Raw genomic sequence first — 21,282 nt, 5'->3', positions numbered from 1 at the left:
CCCTTCCCAGTTCAGGCTCCACACGACAGCCAGTGATTCCACGTCACATATGTGGCCACTGCATGTTGTCTTTCTGCTTAAAACCCCTCAGTGGTTTCCATTGCCTTTGAGATCAGACGGAAGTCCTTGTGTCACTAAAGTGGCTCAGCCGATGTGGCGATGTGGTCACGCTCTCTTTTCCACTTACGCGCCCCTGTCAGTCTCTGGAAGGCACCGTGCACCCTTCCTTAGTATGTGCTGCTCCTTGGCTGGAATGCTTTCCCCCCATCCCCCTCTCCCCCATCACCCCTGGACTTCAGTTCAAGTGTCATTTCTCAGGGAGGAGATCCCTGTTCCTGTTTTCATTGTCTTCCTCCACCATCAGGTAGGTTTTCTTGTTATAGCTTCTTGTAAAAATGTGCTACTTGCTCCCCGAGCCCTGATCTCTGTTTGTACCTATATATTCAGTCATGCAATGGTTGGGGTAATACCTGTTGCAGCCCCAGGCTGGACAGCGGGTGAGCAGACATGCTTCCCACCCTAGGCAGGCGCACCTCCCCACCCGCCCGCGTATGGCCGCACAGCCTCCCGGGACTGGAGACAGCTGTCGTGTTCTATCAGCCGAGTGCGCACTTGATTCACATCTGCCTCTCCCACTAGCTCTCCCACCGCAAGCTCTGCCGGGGAGGGTCTGCTTTCTCACATCAATAATTATTAAATGATGGAAATGAGGAGGCACTGCCACCCTTTTTAGGGGGACCTGGCCGAATTAGGAAGGCACGAAGTACTGCAGGATCTGGACCGTGCCTAAATCAACCAAGTCCGGATTTCCACAGAAGACCCCCTCAGCAGGCACCCGCCTCCCGGAGTAGACTGCGAGGGGTTTACCGGGCAGGCCTAGCGTGGGTCCCGGGGTATTCGTCTATTTGTTGACCGAATGGGTAACTCCAAACAAGGAACACAGGGCATCACAGACCGCCAGCCTCCTTAGGCAAACTTCAGTTACAGCATGAAAAGCCTCAGTTTTGGTGCTTAAGTATGACCGCCCTTGAGGGCCCAGGGGACTGCTGAGGTGAGCTGTCCCTCCCTCTCTGCGGGGAGTGGCCCAGAATCAAAGTTCCCAGCTTGACACCTTGGGGCTCCCCCTCCCCCGTCCCCCGCAGGTCCCAGGCAGGGGCGGCCCCGGGCCGGGGGCAGCGGGCGAGGGGCCAGCCCGGGGGCGGGCGCGCGGGGCGGGCCGCGCGCCGACACCGTCCCCGCCCCGCGCGGGTCCCGCGCGAGCCCCGGCGGGCGGGGCGCGCGGCCGGCAGGCTCCGCTCCGCCGCGCTCCGGTCCGGGATCCCGCGCCCGCCGCGCCCCGCGGAGCCCCGCCCCCCGCCGCCGCGCGCCGCCGGAGGCCGCTCGGAGCTGCGCGAACATGGCCGAAGTCGGCGAGGACAGCGGGGCCCGCGCCCTGCTGGCGCTGCGCTCGGCGCCCTGCAGCCCCGTGCTGTGCGCCGCCGCCGCCGCCGCCGCCGCCTTCCCCGCCGCCGCCGCCGCCGCGCCCGCGCCCGCGCCCGGGCCCGCCGCCCCGTCGCCGCCGCCGCCCGCCCAGCCCCCGCCGCCGCCGCCGCCGCCGCCCGGCGCGATCGCGGGGGGCGCGGGGGGCGCGGCGGGCGCGGCCGGCGAGGCCCTGGTGGGCGCGGCGGCCGCCTCGGTGCGCCGGAGCCCCGGGCCGGCGCTGGCGCGCCTGGAGGGCCGCGAGTTCGAGTTCCTCATGCGGCAGCCCAGCGTCACCATCGGCCGCAACTCGTCGCAGGGCTCGGTGGACCTGAGCATGGGCCTGTCCAGCTTCATCTCGCGGCGCCACCTGCAGCTCAGCTTCCAGGAGCCGCACTTCTACTTGCGCTGCCTCGGCAAGAACGGCGTCTTCGTGGACGGGGCCTTCCAGCGGCGCGGCGCGCCCGCCCTGCAGCTGCCCAAACAGTGAGTGCCGCGGCCCCCGCCCGGCCGGGGCCCCGGGCCACCTCGACCCCGCGGGGCCTGGGCCCGAGGTCGACCGCAGCCCTCCGCCCCGGCCCCCGGGAGGCCTGAGATCTGGGCCCCGAGGGTCGCCCTTGCCCCTCCCCCCACCTTGGGGTTGGCCCCCATCCCCGCACAACTTGGACACGGAGTTCACGCCTGAGCCCCCGCCCGCCGTGGGCAGGGGTTGGGGGCAGCCCAGATTACCGCCGGGTCCGGCCCTTGCCCGGCCTGGGCCCCGGGGGTCGCCCTTGCTCCTCTCCCGACCAAAGCTTGGGGTCCCCCATCCCCGCCGGATCAGGACACGGTGTCGTTCTTGACCCTTGCCCTGACTGGGCTTTGGGCTTTGAGGGTCGTCCCTGACCCCTCTTGGCCTGGACCCTGAGGGTCACCCTTGCCCCCACCCCGATCTGGACCCCAGGGTCTCCCTACCCTCTTCCCCGCCTGTTCTGGACCCCGGCTCGCCCGCAAACGCATCCTGAGAAGGGTTGCATCAAGCATTGTAGCTCTGGGAGGTGCGGGGGTCCCAGGGGGAGCAGCTGCAGCCCCCGCCCCGAAGGCCCAGTCCTCTGCAGTGGGGACCAGATCTGAAGGGGCAGCGACTTGGCCCTAGAGGGGTGAGGTGGCAGAGTGGGCTGGGATCAGGACAGGAAATGCACTCTTGTCAGTGTTCCTGAGGACACAGGTCAGGGGTGCCCAGCACTGGGGGCATTCAGAGCACAGTTGGGGTTCCTGGACAGGACAGAAGGGGAGGCAGGACTAGGAGAAGGGGACCCGACACACTCACTTGGCGGTGGGGACAGGCCGCTGGTGCCCCCAGTGCTTTAGCAACATCCTCGTGTTCCTCACCTCTTCCGGTTCCCGGGGCACCGGCTCCCCCCGCCGCTCTGCCCCAGGAGGTCCTCGCTTTCTCAAGACCCGTCGTTCAGGAGAAAGCCTGTTTCACTACTCTGCTGTCTTCAGGCACTTTCTTTTTCTGTGAGGTACTTGCTTTTAACTCCTCGTTAGTGTTTATATTTCTCCAGCGTGCTTGGGGTTTCCAACTTGTCTCTGACTGACTGTCTAATGACTCTCACTTTTGTAAGCACCCCGAGTCCAGGGATTTTTTGCTGGGGTGATTCCCGGGGCCCAAAGCCTGCTTCTGTAAACTTATTTGCTTTCTAGGCCTGGGCATGTTTGGTCATAAGTATTGTATTGAAAAATTTTCAGTGACTCCCTGGCACGTAGGGCGTGAAAGGGAGTGTACTCAGACTTCATTTCCCCAGTATGGGAGGTATGTGTTTTGATAAAATCAGGTCCTCCTGAATAAGATGTGTTTTATCCCATGGTTGCTATTACTCTGTTTGGTCTTTTCTTAACCACACACTCTCCGTTCTGGGCCATTAAATGCCTTCTGGGGCCAGTCACGCCCCTCGTGGGAAAGTGACAGCAAACAGTGCCTTCCCCGCCCTGCCCTGTGGCTCTGAGAGGCCTGCTTCTGCTGGTGCATCCCTTCAGAGCTCAGGCTCTTTAAGTTCTTCCAAGCAGCAGCCTGGCTTCCAGAGCTCCTCCCCTGGCTGTTGAGTGGGTGCGCGTCTGAGGAGGCCTGGCTCCCTGAATCTTCAAGGCACTAGTATTTTCTTTAACTCCAGGGGAAGAAATTGCAGCCCAGGAAGTCCTCAGACCACGTGCAGAATAGGCCTGCGCTGAGTCCATTGTTTGTGAAACGTGATTGGTGTTCGTGGCGGTGCCTTCCTTGCCAGCAGGCTTGTGTCCCACAGCCCAGACGTCCCACGCCCTCTGGCTGGTGCTCTGCCCGCGGTGCCCGTCTGGCTGTGCTGGGATTCAGTGATGCTCTGAGCCAGAGCCACGCAGGCCATCATGTAGAATTCACAGGCATAGAACCAGCGTGCTGGTGGAAGAGCACCACGTGGACGTCCATGCCTTCCTGGAAGAGGGCAGTTTGCTTCCGAGACCGTCAGAGCCTGCGGACAGACACGTTCAGCAGTCTGGGTGGCTTCATCTTCTTTATTATTTCAGAAAACGTAACTGAGATAGTCACATCCATAGGGCAGGCTGCTGTGAGCTTCTTTTTAGATTCAGGTCAAAGCACTGGGGCCCATCACTTTGCAAGTACTCAAGAAATGTTTCACGCATCCCGGGAAAGGAAGTTGGATGTCCACGTTTCTGTCGCCTCGAAATGGGAAATTCAGTGCTGACTTTTAAAGAATGGCAGGATTAATTGTGTCCTCCCAGGCTTTGGTACACGGTTTTGCCAGGAGTATTTGAAGTTGTGAATTTCTTCACCATAAGTTTAACGTTCTTGCCATGTTGGAGTCTTGTAGACTGAAAATGCCTGCATTTTGTGGCTGCAGTTGCTCTTCTTTGTGTTGTGGTGTCATGCCTTTTCCCGCTGGGTGACTCTGCCTGTCCTCTGTGTCCCTGACACCCCCCACCATTCCTCCCTTTCCTGTCCCCTCAAAGATACACACGCTGAAGAAGAATACCAGAATTTACCCACATTTATGCCTAAACACGTGTTTTTCTAAAACTGAAATTAATTCCATTAGTTTTTTAATCGTCAGTTGTATCCTGACCCGCGTTACCATTAACACCGTGCAGGAGCTGACTGGCAGTGTGCACACAGCGAGCTTGTGTCTGTTGAGTGAAAAATCAGTGACTAAGTGAATACGCAGCTTCCATGGTGCGAGGAGCAGCAGTGTCCCCAGTCAGCCGGTTTCCAAGGCAGACAGTCAGGTGCCCGGGGCGTGTGACCACTTTCTGGGGGCACGTGGGTGTGTGACTGTGGCCCTTTGTCCCAGCGGGTCTGGAGTTTCGGTTAGATGCGGTGTGCTAGTGAGAGGCAAAGACCCGTGCCCCGCCGTGCACTTGCTCTTCCCTCTTTTGTCCCAGCCTCCTTTCCTAATTCTTCTATAGAACAAGGATGAGAGACGTGAACAGTTGCCGTGAGGGCGGACTTCTTGGTGTGGTAGCTTCTGTGAGCAGTGAGCTTTATGGGACGCTTTTTTGCTCTTGACTCTCCTGTGAGTTCCAAGTTTTCTGAGCTGAGCATGGCTCCTTTTACTGCAGAAAGTTTCAAACATGAAAACAGAGTAGTGAATCCACGTTCCTGTCACCCAGCCTCTGCGACTGCCGACTGCCGTGTTGTGGCCTTGCTCGTCTTATCCTGGTCCCTACTCGCCTGTCCCCCACCCATGTTGTTTGGAAGCCAGTCCAAAATGTCATATCCCTCTGGCTGTAAATATCTCAATAACAGATAAAGATTCCTTTTTTAAAACCTAACCACAATCTCATTATCACACCAAAAACTTAATAACAGTTTCTTACTGTCATCAAACTTCCAATCAGTATTTGGAATTCCCTTCCCATTCCATGGGTTTTTTTCCCCTTTCTGTTCTTACAGTGTGTCTGTCTGAATCAGGAACTAAATCAGGTCCAGACACCGTGATTGGTTGGCGTGTCTCTCCCGTCTCTTTCAGGCTGGAGGCTCCATCTCTCTCTCTTTCTTTCTCTCTGAAGAAGCAGGGTCATGTGCCCTGCCCCTCATCATACTCTGCTGTTACAGACTGGATTTCTGTTGTGACCTTTTACAACATCCTCTCCCCTGTCGTTCCTGTAAATCTGTTGTTGGACCTGGAGATTTGGTCAGACTGAAGTCTGGTGTTTTTTTTAGCCAGAACTCTCATAGGCAGCGGTGCACGCTTCTGGCAGGAAGCAGACACTTCTGTTTCTCTCCCCGAGCAGCTTTTGATGGTCATCGCTGGGGTCCATAAATTTAGTGTCCCTGTATGTACTCTTGTCATTCATTTTGGCTGCCAGCATATGTATTTCACCTTGCTGACGTGTTCTGCCCTCTCAGAGACGTGTTGTGCATGGCAGATGTTACAGATCATAGCTCCTGTTAGTGTACTGGGATAAAAAGTAATTCATTGTAACCACGAAAGCATTTTACTACATAAATAATTGTTTAGGCCCTGGGAAAACATACAGGACGTGGTTTCTCATTGCTCTTCCAACTGGTCACTGGAAGAACATGGAGTTAGTTACTAACCATCATTCAGAAGTTACCAAGTTGAACTTATTTTGAAATTCATTAGAAAACGCCCTAGACTTGGTGAAGACAGCAGGTGTTTGCTGAGCTCGTCAGGACCGGCATCCCTGGAAACAGTAACTGTGTTCCTTTCTCCCCGGCCCTCCTCCGTGGGCCTCCCCCGGCCCAGTGGGAGCCGCAGGGTCCACATGTGACCCGATGCCTCCGTCACGGGTGGTTGGTTGGTTGATCTGGGAGGGGCCCATGTGCCCGGTGGGATTTGCACCTGGGGCGAGAGAGGGGATCAGATCGGTCTGTTTCCAGCAGCTGAAGCCAGAAAAGGTGGGACCTGAGGTTGTGCCGGCTGATTCCACGCAAGGGGGGAGCAGTGATCAGGGAGGAGGGATGTGTGTGGACCGGCGCAGAGCTGGGAGGGCCATGGAGCCACGCAGGAGGCTGTCACTCGAGCCTGACCCATCAGACCTGGAGAGGGTGACCCGGGACTAGGGAGGAGGAGATTTGGCCGAAGCATCTTCGGAGGGAAGAGGTTCTGCTCTGGTGGCTGGATGGAAGAGACGGAAGAGACGGTTTGCTCTGGAAGCTGGAGGAATGATGCCGGGGGAGGGGGAGGGGGGTGTCGGAAGGAGGACCGTTCAGTGGAACGAACGAAGCTTTAGACCCCGTGGGACCCCGTGGGGTTGCATCTGGATGCTGTGGTCAGAATACAAAATGTGGCATTTTCTCTCAAGAAGTGCTTTCTACTGCTTTCCCCGCCAGTTGTTAGTTGCTGTGTATCACATTTATTTGTCCAAAGTCAGACTGTCTTGTTGAAAACGTACTTTAAGAGGTTCAGAGGAGTGCAGCAAATCTGGAACCAGTGTGTGGACCCGGTGGTGATGGAAGTGCGTGCCACTTACTAGCACCGAGTTCCCGGGGAGGTTTTTGGGCTTATCACCTCATATAAGAAAATTGGTATGGTATTTGAAAAATCGATTTGTGAGAAGGATGGTGTTTTTCTTGTAGTGTGTGTTGAATTTATAATAACTTTATAAAAGCCTTTGTCATTGATGAAGGAATTGGGTTAGTAGGTGGTCAAAGGGTATTAAGTAGAATTTTAATGGTGTTCATGGTATTTTCAGAAAAGACACAGCTCTGTTTGAAATTCTGTGCTGAAATGAAAGGAAAGCGTTTGGTTCGGAGATACAGTAATTCACTATTTGCTGTTTTTGCGTCTCGTGAATGTCGGGATAAACTTGCTAAATTAATGACGACTTGAATTACAGCGATGCCTCATTTCCATAATTACCCCACATTTAAAGTGTTTCATGTTAAAATGAGAGGATTATATACAGTCCTTTCGCTTTGGCTTCCTGGAAAACAGGCCCCTGCGTTGTGGCTTGTTAGGGGCTTGGAGATGGTTGTCATGGCTGCTCGCTGGTCACGAGATTCTGGTTTTCTGGTGAAATGTTGCTGGTTGATTGAAAGGAAAGCAAATGCAGTTTGCGTGTGTGAACACACCTTGTGAAGTGTCAAGGGGAGCCAGGAGGGTGTGCTGTGTTGTCCCGGGGTCTGAAGGGCGGCTGTGTGACGGGCGCACCCCCGTGGGCCTCACGGGACCCCCTTCTGGGGTGCGACCGCCGAGGGCTCTTCCTGCCACCCTGGCGTGCGCTGGAGGCGAGCTAGTGCCGGGCTGGCTGGGCGCGGGCCTGCCGGCGCCGGCGCTCAGTCCCGGACTGCCTGCAAGCCTGTGGCTTTTGTCTCCTCAGAGCGACCTCCAGTAGACGCACAGAACGGGGTGGGTATTTTACCTGGGATTTGATTAAGAAGGAACTCTTGCCCTTTGTCACCTGACGATGTAACCGCTGGTCCCCTCAGAGGACATCGTGCTCCCCAAAGTGTGTGTGCAGAGCTGGGCTCTGACCGCCCTGCCACCTGCTCTAAGCCCCCGGGGCTGCGCAGTGCCCTGTCCGCCTTCCTCGGCAGGGGCCCCGGCCCTTCTGCAGGTGTTCCCCGCACCTGCCCCCTGCGTTTCGCGGTGCTCGGTTGCCTGTGTGCAGAGAGGCCTCCCGGTACCCCACGCGTGTGTTTAGCCAGCCACTCTCAGAGTTTTGGATCCAAGAGCCCTTTTACACCCTCACACATTACTGAGGTCCCCGGGGAACTTCTGTTTATGTGAGATTTGTTTGTTATACTTAGCATGTTAGAAATTAGACCTGACAAATTAAAGTCTATTTATTATTCTATTCAAAAATAGCAGTAATAAGCCTATTTTTTATGAAAAAGTGGCTCTGTCTCCCCAAACGAAAACATTTAGTGTCAGGGTATTCTTTTTTTTTTTTTTTTTTTGGTAAAAAGTCCATCTGAATAGAAGACAGCTGAACTGCCCCGCCGCCCCCGCTTTGGGGCTGTTGTGATGCTTTGTTTCTGTGACGCGTATGAAGGAAACCCAGACTCACCCTGACGTGTAGCCGGAGGAGGGAGGAGCCTCTCGGAGGCCTGTCAGAAGACTGAGGATGCTGTTGTTCGGGGCCTCTCCAAAACTTGACAGTGGCCCTTTCTTAAAGGTTAATTGCAGGATGGAGTCTGAACCCTCGTCAGTGGACTTTCTGTAAAACTCTGTTACATTAAAATCTGTTGCTCTCTCCTGCATTTTGAATAAATCTTCTACCAGCACATGATTTTATAACCTCATACGTTGGTCATTCAGAAAAACATCGATTGAGTTATGTAAATCATCTAATGTCAATATATCTTATTATACAAAGAAAAGTATATTTTATCTTTCTTTGACAGGTAGCTGAATTTGATCCCTTGCACCCAGCAACTCATGGTTTTGAAAATGGAAATCTTTGAGAGGCTCGGGCTTTTCGATGTAGTCTGACTTTTAAATTTGCTGTAAAAGTCAAGCGACAGTACATTTTTGTAGAAATAAGGAAGTTGTATAATGTAGTCTTTGGCCTTTATTGGCATCTTGTGGCATAATTTGGTGTAACTTTAGTAATTGTTTTGTACGTACAGTCAATTCCTGCTTATTTGAAATGGAACTGGCCATCTTGCCAATTATTTCTGTTATTTTCCCGTAACCAAGTAGGATGCTGTGGGGTTCCCCAGTGACACCCCCGCTTTTTCCCTTCAGCCGAGGGCGTGGGGACACCAGGAAAAGGCAGAGTGAAGCAGGGTGGGCGTGGAGTGACGCATCCCTCAAGGGATGTCAGTGACAACGTGTTTTTAAGGACACAGTCCTTGTTCGGGGTTTTCCTTGGAACCTTTCTAAGCACACTTGTTAAAAAAAAAAAGACGGTCCCCTTTGGATAAAGATAAATACTCACTCTCCGTCCCCCATCTGAGATTTTGCTCCGTGAATACTTTTCTTTCTTCCCTCCTCACAGTAAATCAATGTTACACAGAGGAGAAAACTGATCTTCCGTCTGTTCTGAAAGAGCTTTGCCTTTTGTGATTCATATCACACAAAAGATACTTGTGATCGGTCCAAATGGGCAGTTACAAGGTTAGTGTTCTGGGGGGCCTGCCTCGCTGCCCCACTCCAGGCTCACGCTGCTCTGTTTCACAGAGAGTCTGGTTCTTCGGGGCAGCATACAGAATTCAAAAAATAATTTGATAGCTTTATGTTGCAATTTTGTGCACATCTCCATGTAAAGTGGCTGGTGGTGATCTGACGTGTTGGGTGTTCCTTTGACGTTGGGGAGCCACCGCAGTGGGTTTCATCATGGGCTGCAGGGAGCCCATGCCTGAGTCAAGCTCGGATGGATGCACAGGCCGGGCTGGACCGCTGCCCACGGAAAGCCTTCCCGGAAACACTGCCTCCTGTCACGTGGCTTGGGTCCAGTTGACTGATGAAATTCGGGAGCTTCCTATATGTTACCAGGAAGCCTTGGCTGGAGTGTTCCTTGGTGAAAAAAAAAAATTGTAGACTTAGTCACTCTTTGGACCTGATTTTGAAAGCAAGTTAGAGTGAAATCTGATGACGTGGATGCAGTGAGCAGGCTGGAGGCCACGGGGTCCTGGGAAGAGGGGTGTTGCACAGTGGAGGCTTGTGTCCCCACCTCCACCCACGGGGACATCAGCGTCCGGTCCGCTTGGCAGATAGATCCAGCCAGGGACGGTGGCTCGGGTCGCTCACTGCCTGTATCTGGAGCCCGTGTAAACCAGGGCACTCACGACCGGGAGCTCCTGGCCTGTGGTTACTTGGCTGGCAGCTCATCCAGCTTAGCAGTCATGTTTTGCTCTGAAGCTGTGGTGTGGACAGGCTTTCCAGGCCCACCTACCCTTGGGTTCGCTGGCAGGGACCCATGGAGTCTGGAATGTTCTGCAGCAGTGGAAGGTTTCCTTGTCCACGCCGCCCAGCCTGCAGCCCCGGTCCTGCACAGCTGAGAACGCTTGAAGTGGGGCGAACGTGACCGAAGGACTGAACTTTAGTTTTTACTTAGCTTTTCAATTAGTGCAGGTGAAAATGGCCACGTGTGCCTAAGGGTGGCTCTGGGGAGTTGGCAGGTCCGTGGGTCCCAAGTCCCGGGTGCGGCCACCGTCTCAGTTTACCGCGTTCACCCCGGAGGCACGGATCTGATTTCCCACTGTGGCTTTGCGGTGGGAAGACGGGGAGGAAGGAGGGGTGCAGGCCGCGGGGTCAGGCAGACCACCTGGTAAGTGGGGGGCCGCTGTGGGGAAGGCCCTGGCCCTTCCTTGAGACTTGTGCGGCGGGCGGGGGCGTGTCCTCCGGTTTCCGCCCCTCGGGGCCGCGGGCACATTCGAATGGATGGCTTCTGCTTTTCCCTCTATTGCCCGAGTTCTGGAGGCCAGAGGAAGAAAGTCAGGACCTGAGACATGACTCCTGTACATTGTCAGTAAAGACAGAACAGCTTTGGAGAAATTTTTTTTTAAACTCTACCTATTGTAAATCAGCTGTACTTCAATTAGTTAAAAAAAACAAACAAAAAACCCCAGCTCTCCCTGGCCCTCTGCAGCCCTGGGTCTACGGGCGTGTTGCTTGTCTGTGGACTCCATGCTGGTGCAGCTCCCGACTGCGGGTATCTGGGTTCCCCGCCCTTGCTTTTCGATGCCTTGGTGAGCAGATGTGCGCACATCTGCATGGACACCTGCTCAGACAGGTGGCGGTTGTTCACGTGCTTGCGTGGTGCCTGTGCTTTGAGGACTCCCCGGGGTTGGTCACTGTGCTGTGTGGACATGGGCTTGTGTCCGTCCCCCTCCGAGAGCCATAAGTTCCACCAGGGTGGGGCTGCGTTCCCAGGGCCAGCTTGGCTCTTGGGAGACACTAAACATCTGCCGAGTGTTTACTTATGCACCTAATCTTGTGTAGCTTGCTGGCTGCTGGAAAGGGCAAATTTCAATGCCTAGCTCCTGGAAAGTCCGAAATAGGTGTTTTTGATCCACGGTCAGAAAAATCTTCAAGTGGCGATGCACGGACCCAGGCCAGCACCGTCCAGTGTCGTGGCACACCTTCCCCACCCTCCTCGTTAGCTCGGCCTCCAGGCTGCAGTGATGTCTGCACCAGGCCTTCGGGGAGGTTGTGGGGGGCAGTGTGAGGGGCTAGGCAGGCCTCACGTCTGCTCTTGCGCCCCTGAGCTCAGGCCAGGGCCGTGGACGTGGGGAGAAACACTTGGCTTGGGTGTAGCCAGACTGCAGCCCGTGAGCCAGGCCCCTCAGGCCCGTGTTGGGTGAAGCTGTATTGGAGCGGGGCCACGCCCACTTGCTTACAGGCTCCAGCTGTGTGTGAGACAGGCCACGTGGCACAGAAGCCTAATGCAGGTCGCACAGCCCGCTCCAGAGCACACGTGGTCACACGTGGCCGTCAGCACCTTCACATTACTGGTTTCCTTTCCGTGGACCCCGTGTTCCTTGTTATGTTTAATCCCGGCTGTTTTATCATTTCTCTGGGGGATGGTTAATACAGATGGGTTCTGTTCCCCTGATTCTTTTCTAAAGAGTCAGATCTCACACGTGGGAAGGGTGGGCCCCCTCCCCTCAGCACTGCCGTGTGACCTTCCTGAGAACGGGTGTTTTCTATAACTGCCGCGGTGGTGCTGAGTTCTGGGAAAGTCCCGGTGCTGTGACGCTGCATCGGACCCCCACCCGGCGCCGGCTCTGGCAGTCCTTGCAGGTTCCACCGCCGTCTGGGGCGGGTCGGGATGGAGGCTGCGTCCAGGTGCCTGTCCCTTCAGCCTCCTTAACCTGGAACAGCTCCTCAGCCCTGCCTCGTCTCCACGGACCTGGACGTTTCTGAGGAAAAGAGGAGTTACTCTATCGGACATCCTCCCATCTAGGTTTATCCGATTGGACGACATCCTGAGGGGGTTGGCTGGAGCGTCTCTGGCTGAAATGTGGGAAGGGGGCGTGCGCCCTGCTCGGGGCGCCGCCCAGACACGGGGGTTGTGGGGGGAGAGCCTGCCCCGTGGGGCTCGTGTGGTCCCTTGGTTTCGGTGTGGTCGAGCTTCACCAAATAGCCACTGCTCTTCTTCTTGTAATTCATAAGTAATTTCTGAGATTCAGTACTGGAATAATACTAATTTTGTATCCAACCACACTTACTGGTTTTAGTAACAGTTTTCTAACTCACTTTTCAGGTGTGTTTTTAGGCCAGAATCTTCATCTGCAGATAGCGATCACTTTGTGTCTTCTACTGCTTCATCTCTCGTTTCTCTCTGTTGTCTTGTTCAGTTGGCCAGAGCCTCCAAGTGCCGCTCAGTAAGTGCCGAGGAGGGGCTCCTTCCTGGCTGCAGCTCTGCTGCCCAGACCCCCTGTCTGCAGGCAGCCTTCCCGGCGCTTCTCCGAGGCGAGGTCCCGCGGGCAGCGCCCCCTCAGCGCCGCAGGGTTCCCCGTCGGGCCGTCTCTCTGTTCCTGGAGTGATTTGTAGCTGTTTATCTGACACTCTCTGAGTGCTGGGGGAGCAGGGCTGTGCTTTTATGATTTGTTACTATAACCTTGATGCCTCCTACCAGTGTGATTGACACATAGTTGGCAGTTTATAAATTGTTGGCAAAATTAATCACAAACAGGAGGGCTCTGGCCAGAAGCAATCTGGCCAAAGAAAGTGGTCAAACATTATGGTAGCTTAGGTATTAAAAGATCTGGCTTCATCACCACCCAGCTGGTAGCCTTGAGCAAGGGACCTAACTGAAGGTCCCATCTCCCCATCTGTAAAACAGGCACACTGCCTGCTTCCTGGGTCATCATGAGACCTGGAAGTGAGTGAACGAATGAAAAGCCCTCACCTCGGTGCCTGGTTCTGGACCCGCTTGGACTGCGCCCAGCTCATAGCCATCTTCACTGCTGTCGTTACTAGTCACCGAGTAGGAGAGAGGCTGTGCTCGCTCGGTGAGGCACGCGGGTGCCAGAAGTGAGATCTGGTTTGTTGCTGGGAGCCATTGCAGTGCCCCTAGCTCAGCACAGTGGGTAGCCGGCCCCGCGCCTTCTAGCCGAGGGGCTGGTCGCCCGGGAGCTCTGGAGAGGGTGGCTTTCCGGCCCGGGTTTGGCATCACCAGGACCCCTCCTGGGCCTAAGGTTGTGTGATCAGAGCGAATTAGTAGCTTTGTCTTCTTGTGTTTCTCCAAGCTGCTTGTCTGGAGGATGGGAGCTCAGAGTACAGGAGATTTTACCTTGAATAGGTCTGCATAGCCCCAGGAGGTGCACAGACAGCCCAGACTGGGGCAGGACACCGGGAGACAGCGGACTGGGGGCTTGGATCTCAAGCCAGCCTCGCCTAGCCTGATCATCACCACAAGGTTCTGTCCACCACAGGCTGAGATGCAGGGCATTTTGCAAGGAAGAAGCTATGAATTGGAGGTGGAAACCCAGAAGTGATAAAGTACCTCATGTGTACACCAAGGCGTTTAAAAATACAGAAAAGTACAGAGGATAATTCAGCATGGACTTGTGTACCCACAGAGGATCGATGTTTTTTCACATTCCCTTGGATTAAGTCTTTAAATAAGAGAAACAGCACATTGCAGGTGATGCTGGGGTACTCTGAGTTCCGGTGACCCTTAGGAGTTTGACCTTCTCGTATGTTCCACACCCAGAGACATGGACGAGTGGTACTTCAGCTGTGTGTGCACATGGGGGGGGTGACGTGCGTGGACGGCTGTCACACATCTTCATTATGCTGTGTGTGTGTATACTGTGTGTTTTCCACGTCTCACAGCTGTGGCTGTGTCTTCGTAGCCCCAGCGTCTGACCACGGCCCTCCTGGCTCCGCAGCCTTGTCCCACCCTTCCTTCCCTGGTCCTTGCTCCAGCCTCTCCTCGTGTCTGTGCACATCCAGGTCTCAGACTGAGCATCCCTGCCTGCCCCTCGTCCGGGTCGGTCCTGTCCCCTCCCAGGGGCGTCGGGGCTCACCTGCAGCCACCTCTCCTGAGCTCCCAGCTGGATCGAGGGTCCCTGGGCATCTCCGTCCTGGACCCGGACGGACCCTGAAAGGCCGCCCTCCGTTCCCCTCGCCCACGCTCCCAGTGGCCTTTTGGTTCCTAAGGTCTTGGTTTTCCTCTCCTTGTGAGTGCTCACTAGGTGTTGGTGCTGCAGGGCTGGGAACACAGGGGGTCCGGGGAGACAGCAGGACGATGCCGTGAGCACAGAGAGCGAGCCATGGTGTGATCTCAGGGAGTGTGGGGTGCGGTGGGGGAGGTCCACCAGGAGCATGTTTGATGGTGGAGGGGTGCTTCCTGGGGAGTGACATTTTAACCAAGATCCAAACCACAAACTGGTATTGGGAAGAGTCAGGGCCGAGGCTTCCCAGCAGTGGGACCTGCATGTGTGGGGGCTCTGAGGCCAGGGTAGGGGTGCTCTGAGGGGGAGCCAGAGATGGAAGGGCAGCCTCGGGGTCCCTGGAAGTTTCCAAGGCCACCCTGTGGGACAGACCGTGGGGACCACGCTCAGCCAGGGACCAGAGTGCTGGCCATGTCCCTGGCAAGAGGCCAACAGACCTGAAGGTTGTTCAGGACAGGCCCGTCAGACTGGGTGACGGGCTGCCTCTGAGGGTGGGGAGGAGTGTGTGAGGGTGACCGCCCCCAGAACCCCCCCAGAAGAGGGGCCGCCTCTCCAGGGCCAGTGGTCTCCAGCCCAGAGTCCTTGTCCCTCACTGTCTGACCTTGTTGTGTTGGGGGAGGGAAGTGAGCAGACAACTGAGAGAGCTCACGGGACGGCGGTGGGCTTAGGCAGCTGGGCGTTGGCACCAGAACATCGTTGGGAAGAACTGTTCTATTCTGTGCAACAAAACGAAAACGTTCAGTAATGATCCTCGTCCTCTGGGGGGAGTCCCGGCCAGAGGACCGGCGCACTGTGAAGTCCACGGTGGTCCCCGGACCGTGGGGGGCACCTGCAGGGCCCCGGAAGCGCCGTCAGCCTCGTCGTGCAGGAAGCGGTGACTGTGTGATAACACACGAAGACGAGAGCACCACCTGGACGGCGATGCCGCCTGGAGAGGGGCGGAGAGCAGCCTAGGAGAGGCACGTCCGACCAGGGTGATGAAGGATCAGCCCTGCTGGTCGCTGACGCAGAAGGCCGGGCGCCGTAGGGAAAGCGTGCGAGCTGTTTTAAGAGTAGCTACCTGAGTACTTGGAGAACTGGCTGCTGCTCACCTAGTAAAACAACTGGGAATGAGTTGGACAGAGCGTGGTGCCGGCTCCAGATCCTGCCCCTGGGGCTCCTGGCGACGGCAGCTCCGACAGCGCCCCGCCCTGAGGATTCTGAGTACCTGGTGAGCGTGTGTCCTCCCGTTTTGGACGTTGACAGCTGAGATCCAGCCCGCGGTGGGACTGTCCAGTGTCTCAGAAAGACTGGCTCAGTGGTCTTCAGCCCACACGCCTTTCCTTCTACTCGCCGGGCTGTGAGAAGCAGACCAAAGCGGCCGGGTGACTCCCTGACTGTTGGCGGGGAGGGCGCGCGTGCACCTTGGCCCAGCCGCCTGGGCACGCAGGGCAAGCCCTCCCCATACCGAACGTCTCCCCACTGACCCCACTCGAGCCAGGGAGACCTTCTCCAGATGACACCCAGAGAATTTGTCTCCAGCTGCTGAGGCGCCTTCTGTGTGTGCCAGGGACCGTCCGCAGCCCTGGTCCCCGCCTACTGAGATGCAGGGCCTGGAGGATGTGGGAGAACTGAAGCAGGTGTGGAGGCTGGGGAGCTGGCCCCGGGTCGGGAGTGGGGTTCGAGGGATGTCTGTGGCCACAGCAGGTGGGAAGGGGGCCCCCATATCTGGGTCTGGGGAGGTGCACAAAATGGGCGGGGAGGGGACCGCGGGGATGCCCTGCCCTCCTCCCTCGAAGCCTCGTGCCCCCGCTGGGCGGTCTCTTCTGCCCAGAGGCCACCGTCTTCCTCTGGCCTGATTCCTACTTCCCTCCTTCCACACCGTCTCGCTCCGTTCCAGGCGCCCTCTTGTTTGGTGCGGCCCTTGGGGAGGGCGGGGGAGCTGGGAGGGGCCTGAGGATGGACCTCAGGACAGTAGCTTCTCTCACAGCCCTGGGCTCGGACACCCGGCTCTGTTTGGTTCTGGCCCCTCTCGTCTCTTATGTGTATCACCCGCAGGTCCGTGGAATCCCAATTACACGTTCAGACCATGTTTGGGGATGATCTGTTCTTCAGGTTTCTTACCTTCTGCCCTCTTGAGGGACTGACCCTTAGTCCTGACGCTCGGGAATTTAATGGCCGTGTTCCTGTTCACTTTTTCCGATCTGTTTTTTCAGTTTCTTTATTACACCTTCACGTAGTCTTCATCTTTTCAGCCTTCGCCTTTTACAGAGTTTTTTCAGAATCACAGTTTCATTTTGTTCGCTGTCACCTAAGCAGCCAAAGGAGCATGATGCATTTTTAACGTGAACATGGTAACTGTAAAAAACAAAAAGGGTAAAAATTTTAAAGTCAGTAACTGTAGAGGAGCAGATGATGCCCTCGCTGGAGAACCTGTTTCTTTCCCAGAAGAGTTCCAGGGAATTAATCTGGTAGTGGCAGAAAGCTAAAAGTCTTGAATTTCAAAGCTTATGTGGGAGTTGACTTCATCAGCCTGTGTCAAAGTTCCTCAGTGAGACTTCTTATCAGAGGGGTCAGCATTCAAAAGAAAGCAGTGCAACAGCGCCCGCTCCCTTTTGTGTTACATATGCACAGATCTGTGCAACCTTTGTTATTTCAAGGTTTTTGATATTTTGTATGTGCAACCAATGTTTATAGAAAATTTGGATAATGAAAAAGGATATATATGTGTATGTATGTATGACTGGATCCCTCAGCTGTACACCAGAAACTAAAACGCATTGTAAATCAACTATACTTCAATGAAAAAAAAAAAGGAAAGAAAATTTGGAAAGTACAGAAATGTGGAAAGGAGAAAAGCCCGGAACAGCTGCCCCCTCCCCGGAGGTGACCGCTGTGCCATTCAGCATGTTTTCCTTGCGTCTGTTTCCTTTTTAAAAACCCGAGCAGACACTTTGCTGAAAGGGCAGATTTGCAGTTTCACTACTGCTGGAATCCAGTCCTTAAAGCCCCTTTTTATGTTAATGCCTATGTAAATGAGCAGGTAGGATCCTGGTCCCTGAGTTAGACGTTCACTTCTTAAACGGGAGGGAGGGTCACAGGAGGGTCCCCAAAGCGGGCAGGGGGCCAGGCTGCCAGAGGCCGCTGGATGTTGGCCATTGTGGCCAAGTCGGGCCGCGCGTGGCTCGTGTGCCCGTGCAGCACAGCTGGCTTCCGTGGTTCCCTCGTAGCAGGAAGGAGCCCCCCGCCTCTCCACCCGGCTTCGTCCTCCTGGGCCCCAGGCCCTACCGGCTGGATCAGGTCATGCCTGCGGTGATCTCTAGCTTGCTTCTGACTTGTTCTCAGAGGAAAGTGTGGAGTCGTGATGCACCTGGTGAGGGACTTAGCACAGGTGGAGTGTTTGGGAGCCGTCCAGTAAGGGATCGTTTCCTTTGCGGTAAGTATCCTTAGGTCCTGCTTGGTCAGGGCTGATCCTTCCTTGGCCTGCCTGGGTGCCGAGCTCCACGCACCCCCTTCTTCCAGGTGTAAATCCCTCTCGAGGGATCCACAGACACGTCCCACGGCTCTGAGCACTTTTTGCAGAGTCTACAAATTTTTTTGAAACCGATCAAATAACATAACAGCTTACGAAAAAAATAAATAACGTAGCTGGTTGACGTCTTATTGAACTTCATTGCATTTGTTTTGTAAAAAAACGAGAACGAAAACCTAAGGGTTTCCTGCCTTTGTCCACGTGGAGAAGTGGTGCTTACCCCAAGCGCAGACCCCGGGGCGGGGCGGGGCGCCACGGTGGAGCCCAAGGTGACTCGGGAGAGGGTGCCGGTCCGCCCTGTGTTCCGTGGAGGCAGGCGCCCTGGAGATCAGGCGGGGGCGGGCTGTGTAGAGAGGGGGGTCTGTGCCCCTCGAGGGTCTGGCTCAGTTTTTATCTCAGAGAAAGCTGCTCTGACGAACAGGCCATCAGGGATAAATTGCTGGGTTTGAGAATGCAATTTACATAACAATTAAACTGGTTCCGTTTACCCCGCTGCGGCAGCCAGGCCTCCCTGCACAGCTACTCAGGTTATTAGTCTGTTTTATGACCCAGTTTCCCCACGTGGACCGTTTCTTCTCCGTGGCGCCGTAACACAGGCAGAGGCCGGGGAGGCGGCAGCAGCGAGCCGGTGGTTTGAGGAGCAGCCCGCGGCGTCGCTGCTCCAGCTTCCCCTCCCCCTCCGCCTCCCCCTCCGGTTCTCGTGTGTGGAAGCGCGTTGTCCATCCACGCTCGGCCCCCAGGGCTCCCCCGGGTCTGCGCGGGCGGTGTGGGCCCGGGGATCAGCTGCAGGCGGCTTCCGGGATGGTAGGGACGCGCTCTTTGAAGGGCCTGAGGCCTGAGCCACATAAAGGCCTTTTCAAACCCCGCTTGGTTCTGATCCCGCCCCACCGCGTTTTGCTTGGGGTTTTATCCAGGGTGGCTTAAAGGTCTCGAAGCTGCTTTGTAAACAGCCTCTGGTTCCAGCGCTCCCCCCTCCCCCAACTTAGGAACCCTGGACTCCCTTCCTGACGCTTTGATCCACTTCTGTTTTATCAGTGGCCTGAGATGAATCTCAGATCCCAGAAGACGACCACTCCCTTGGGAAGGCTGAAGAGGTTAAAGTCTAACTTGACTTTAAACTGTGGACAGTAGTTTTCTCGGTTTAGCATGGAATTTTATGTGACGGAACAAGGACGGCGGTGACTGGAGCATAATAAATTGGTGTCGTAAAAATACAGCAATTTGCCCAAATAGTATAAACATCTGGGGAGAAATTTTCTCGCAGGTATTTGGTGAAGCCCTGACAGCAGGTGCTCCCTCAGCCTGTGGGTTTGCATGTCCCCAGCTCCCCCCTCTCGGGGAGTTCAGTGGGTAAGGGTGGCTGTGAAATGCTGCTTCTGGAAAAGAGGCTGGTGCCATGTCGACTCTGGGAGAGCTGGGCGGCCACATCACCTGCACTGCCTCCGCGAGTGCTGGTCCTGCTCCCTGGCTCCAGGCCCCTGGCCCCACTCAGCCTCCGGGTCTGAGCACACCCCTGTCCACGGCTGCGTCTCACAGGTCAGGCGAGGCCTTTGCTGGGGTGTCTCTGTTCTCTGGCCACATCCCATCGCCCTGTCCTGCGCCTCCTTGAGCAGGTCGCAGGCCTGTCTTCTTGAAGAACCTCCATCATCTTTTATCCGCGGGGCCTATGTGGGACCAGCCCCTGTTCACAAGTGCTCGGTAGTGTGTGTTGGTGACTCAAGGCCGGGCGGGCACGCGGTGCAGCCAGACTGGCTGGGCCGTGGTCACCTGACGAGCCGGCCAGTCACCAACGTTGCACCCTGGCCACCGGGCGGATATTTCCCGGGTTTCTTGGCCAGCTCGGGCAGGGTCCTCCAACGCCCGGAGTACGTGCTGCTTTCGTGGCGACCCGTGTGATCTGTGAGGTATCGAAAGCAGGAGGTCTCAGAATTGAACTTTGGTAAAATTGGGAACTGACTTTCCCTGATAAAGTTCACATTGCCTGTCACGCCGCTGACCTCGACACTTGAGCAGTGCGGTTGCATGGCGTGACCATGACCCCTGATGCTAAGGGCCTGGCGTGGCCACGTCCCCTCCCACATGTACCTGCGGTGGGGACAGCAGGGGCCAGCGTCATGGAGAGCCCCTCCCGCCGTCCAGGTTGGTGCTGCTCGGAGGCACGAGGGCAGAACAGGGGGCCCAGGAGGTGATTTTTTAAGGCAATTCGTGTGGTGGTGGAAGGTCGATTCAGCGGCAGATGTGTGTGGTTCTTACTGTTTCCTCATCTGAGGCGTTAGGTCAGAGCTTGCACTGAAACGGCCCTTGGCTGTGTTGGTGACTCAGGGACTTTGGAGAGGTGACCTGTCTCTTCTCGGCCTCAGTGTCCCATCCATAAAGCAGCCTGGACGCCTGCTCCCTTCTGAGATGACGGACGCCTCGGAGAAGGTCCTGGTTAAGGTGAGCTTCCTCCCGAGACCCACATGCTGGCTTCAGGTACCCTGCGTCCATCAGCATTTTCATTCACATGTGGACCAGGGCTGCAGTGCTGGGAATCTGTGAAGATGACTGTTGTTCGCCTGTAATCAAAAACTTGCCATGGACCCAGAGACGCTCCTGCAGGATGTCTGGTCCTTGCCTGGGCGAGAGGGCCGCACGCAAGGGCAGGCCGGCTGCTCTGCAGCAGGAGAGGCGCGCCCTGCGTGGCCTGTGCGGCTGAGGCTGCTTTTAATAGAGGCTGAGCTCAGACAGAGCCTCCGGCCTCCCCCACGGGGAACTACGCTGGCTCCACGTCTAGAATTTCTCCCTTTCGTGGTCTCCCGTCTGTGGCTCTGGTTCCTTATGGCCGTGCTGCCCTCCTCACTTCTCTTCCTGTTCTGTGTGGCTCCTCCTTGTTGGTAGAGCTGTGCTTGAGCAGGCGGGACCCATGGACCTTGCTGGCCACTGCCCTCCCCCCTGCGGCGTAGGGAGCCGGGTCGCAGTTCAGGGACCTCTGCCAGTCTCTGAGCTCAGGAGTGCCTGGGAGAACACGGAGCCCCGAGGCCTCGGCTGATGAGTCAGTTACAGGTGGCAGAGCCGGGGCCAGCCCCGCCCCCGCATCTCCTGACCCTTAGTCAGCATAGCTTACTCCGCTAAAACAGGCTGGGTCTTCATGATGCTGTGTCTGAGACAGTTTGTTCTAGTTCAGTGTGAGAGGTGTTGTGCTGGCATTCGTCCTGCAGGTGCTGCCAGAACCATGAGGGCAGTGAGTTCCTGCCCTCTGCCCCAT

General features: G+C 56.1%; 1 protein-coding gene across 1 annotated transcript in view; it reads left to right on the top strand.

The window, feature by feature from the left end:
• Window positions 1-1,361: 1,361 nt before the first annotated feature.
• FOXK1 (forkhead box K1) overlaps window positions 1,362-21,282 on the top strand; it is a 55,450-nt gene continuing 35,529 nt past the window's right edge. The window contains exon 1 of the mRNA XM_072943394.1: window positions 1,362-1,944. Coding sequence (XP_072799495.1) covers window positions 1,397-1,944 — 548 coding nt within the window. The 5' untranslated portion in view covers window positions 1,362-1,396. The remainder of the gene's footprint in view (window positions 1,945-21,282) is intronic.

The sequence above is a fragment of the Vicugna pacos genome, chromosome 18 (genome assembly GCF_048564905.1).
Source record: "Vicugna pacos chromosome 18, VicPac4, whole genome shotgun sequence".
NCBI classification, from domain to species: Eukaryota; Metazoa; Chordata; class Mammalia; order Artiodactyla; family Camelidae; genus Vicugna; species Vicugna pacos.
The sequence above is the reverse complement of the archived record's forward strand: the minus strand, read 5'-3'. Positions and strand labels throughout refer to the sequence as shown.